At 39.2% G+C, this 2,953-nt stretch overlaps 1 protein-coding gene across 1 annotated transcript in view; it reads left to right on the top strand.

Moving 5' to 3' along the window:
• LOC106810762 (succinyl-CoA:3-ketoacid coenzyme A transferase 1, mitochondrial-like) overlaps positions 1–2,953 on the top strand; it is a 19,214-nt gene that overhangs the window by 3,858 nt on the left and 12,403 nt on the right. The window contains 2 exon segments of the mRNA XM_014814209.1: positions 1,390–1,504; positions 1,624–1,757. Coding sequence (XP_014669695.1) covers positions 1,390–1,504; positions 1,624–1,757 — 249 coding nt within the window.

Here is a 2,953-nt window from a genome sequence, read left to right as displayed (position 1 = left end):
CATCTTGTTAGCTCTAGAACTATAGCCCGGCCTCCGCTCCGCCGCAGAAACATTTCCTGCAGGATTTCACGAGATATCTCTGGCGGGAGTAGGTAAGAACAAAGGCCAGAGTTATAATTCGAACAAGTGAACATTTAGCTAGACATAGATACCAAGATGGAAGCTGTTGGATGTGTATTCATGCTGTGAAGGTGTGAAATAAAGCGAGCGTCGAGCGAAGCAAGATTAAATTTAAAGAAAGAAATCTTGCTTCACTTTGTGAATCGGTAACATTTGACAGTCACGGATGTACATGACAAATTATGTGATATTTCACTGAACAGTTCCTCAGAGATCAGACATTTAGTTTCCGTAACGGACATGACAGAAAACGGACAAGGGTTATCACTGTACTGTACACATCGTGAACGCTGTGAGCTTCATGGCTATATCTTTCCAGTTTTTGTCTAATTCAAATCTTGAAATAACCCTCTAGACCATGAACACAACTGTAAATGTATTTAGGCAACTATGTTTTTCTTTCATTAAAAAAAAGGTGTAACGGACATGACACTTTGTTCCAAGCTATAATGCTTTCTTCTGAAGGAATTATGCCTTCATTTATAGTACTTATGAAAACAGGAGTCTGATTCATATGACATGCAATTCAAGTGAATTTATTACCTTGAGAAGCCTACCTACTAACCTTAGATATGGTACTATACTACGACATGATTGGCTAATTTATATTCATAAAATAGCAAGTCAAAGAAATATACCTAAAAAAAAAATTTTTTTTTATTGTGTTTTCAGTGAGCTTGAGCTTGGTGTTATGATGAAAGTCAGTGTGACTTAAAATATAAAAATGTAGACTTCATTTAAAAGCAATCTACAAGAAACTTAATGTTTTTACTTGAATGAACATTTTTCGTGGAATTGTGCAGGTACGGTTTGTACTTCACCTACAAACTTTAATGTTTAATATCAACAAAAAATATATAAATCTTCTTTGAAGATATGCCAAGATTTGTTTGAGGTGGCGCTATTGCATGTGCTGCCTCTGGTTGAAAGTAGGCAGTTTTACTGTGCAGTTTCTAAAAATGTAATAGTAACACTACTACTACTACTACTACTACTACGACTACTACTACTACTACTACTACTACTACTACTACTACGACTACTAACACATTCAACTATTTTAGTAATTGGTTTAACAAACAATGGAATTTTGCTTTATTTAACAATTTAAATTGTTGTTACTCACTGTGTTAACTGTATACTGTATATGTCCATAGCAACTAGCCAGATTTTTTACGCCGACATCATTTTGGCAGGTTCTACCGTAATTATAAATTTACTTGCCAACTACGCTGTACTATACTGAGATACGTGTCCACTTGTTTTCAGCTGTTTCATTCCGCCCGATGTTTCTCCACCAGCAAGCCCTTGGATGTCAAGTTCTACGATGAACCTTTGGATGCCATAAAAGATATACCAGATGGAGCAAAATTACTAGTTGGAGGTAGATTGCATTTTATTTCCTAACCCGCTGACGATAAAATTGAATTGAAGTTGAAATATATGAAATTTAATCGTAATAAATGATGAAAAAATTTCTAATGAGGCTTTTTACGTCTATAGGATTTGGGCTTTGCGGCATACCAGAAAACCTAATCGATGCTTTGGTGGAGAAAGGAACAAAAGAGATTACAGCAGTCAGTAATAATGCCGGTGTTGATAACTTTGGACTTGGCAAACTACTACGAACGCAGCAGGTTAGTAGAGAGAGCGAGTGTCGCTTGTCTTGGACGCGTGTCCACTTCAAGCTGCTTCAGCTTGAGGTATAGTATTTTACAAGTATTTTACAACTGTCGTTTTCTTCACAAGTTGAAACTATTCCTGGGGTACGTTTCACTAACGTCCGCTAAAGTTGTCCGCTAAGTTTTCCGTTTGCTATTTAGCGAACGGAGGCATAACGGAGAACTTGGCGAACGGACAACTCTTGTTTCACGAACGCTCCGCTAAGCCTCCGCTATTTAGCGAAGGAAAGCAGGCAGCCAGCCTACAGATAACTGCAGATAAGTGCAGTTGGTAGATTACGTTCTATCATATATACACCAACATATCCCGCACACGCCGCGTATCTGCATTTTCATGAACACATCCATTTTATGCATACAAAGACACTGAAATCATCGCCAGATATACTGCATCAACTTGAAGAAGAGCTCTCGCCCAGCACAATGAGATCTAGAGCCATATCTACCTCTTTACAAGTTTTGCGTCACTACGATTTACTGCAACTAGAAGCATTCAGCAAACGGCTAGCGATACACTGGGAATACACGGCTATCGATACACATGGCCAAGAGACCTCATGAAAATGAGGGAGTTGTTGGTGTATATGATAGAATGTAACCTAGCAACTGCACTACATGTTTGTAGTTATCTGCCATCTAACTGCCACTGCCAGTTGATTTAGCGGAGGCTTAGCGGAGCGTTTGTGAAACAAGAGTTGTCCCTTCGCTAAGTTCTCCGTTATGCCTCAACTTAGCGGACAACTTTAGCTGACGTTAGTGAAACGCGCCCCTTGGCTGCCCTTCCGTTGTTTTTATGATGCCAATTAATTGAGCTACGCTTGCAGAGGCATGCTGCTACAGAAATAACATCCATGTGATCCCCATCAGACGCATATTTGTGCCTTGCCCGAGTATCATCATAATTATTCTCTCATCAACCCTATCAGCAATATGCTAGCCATCTGTAGTGTCTTCAGCTTATTCACTGACGTTACTCCGTGTGTGCATACAGCAGGTCTTTGCTATACGTTGCCCAATTTATTTTAGTTACACCTCCAATGATCAATTACTATCTCTTATACTAATATTATATTGATACAGTCAGTCTCTCTCTCTCTCTCTCTCTCTCTCTCTCTCTCTCTCTCTCTCGCTCTCGCTCTCGCTCTCTCTCT

This window comes from Priapulus caudatus, unplaced genomic scaffold (assembly GCF_000485595.1).
Source record: "Priapulus caudatus unplaced genomic scaffold, Priapulus_caudatus-5.0.1 Scaffold470, whole genome shotgun sequence".
Classification (NCBI taxonomy): Eukaryota; Metazoa; Priapulida; class Priapulimorpha; order Priapulimorphida; family Priapulidae; genus Priapulus; species Priapulus caudatus.
The sequence above is the reverse complement of the archived record's forward strand: the minus strand, read 5'-3'. Positions and strand labels throughout refer to the sequence as shown.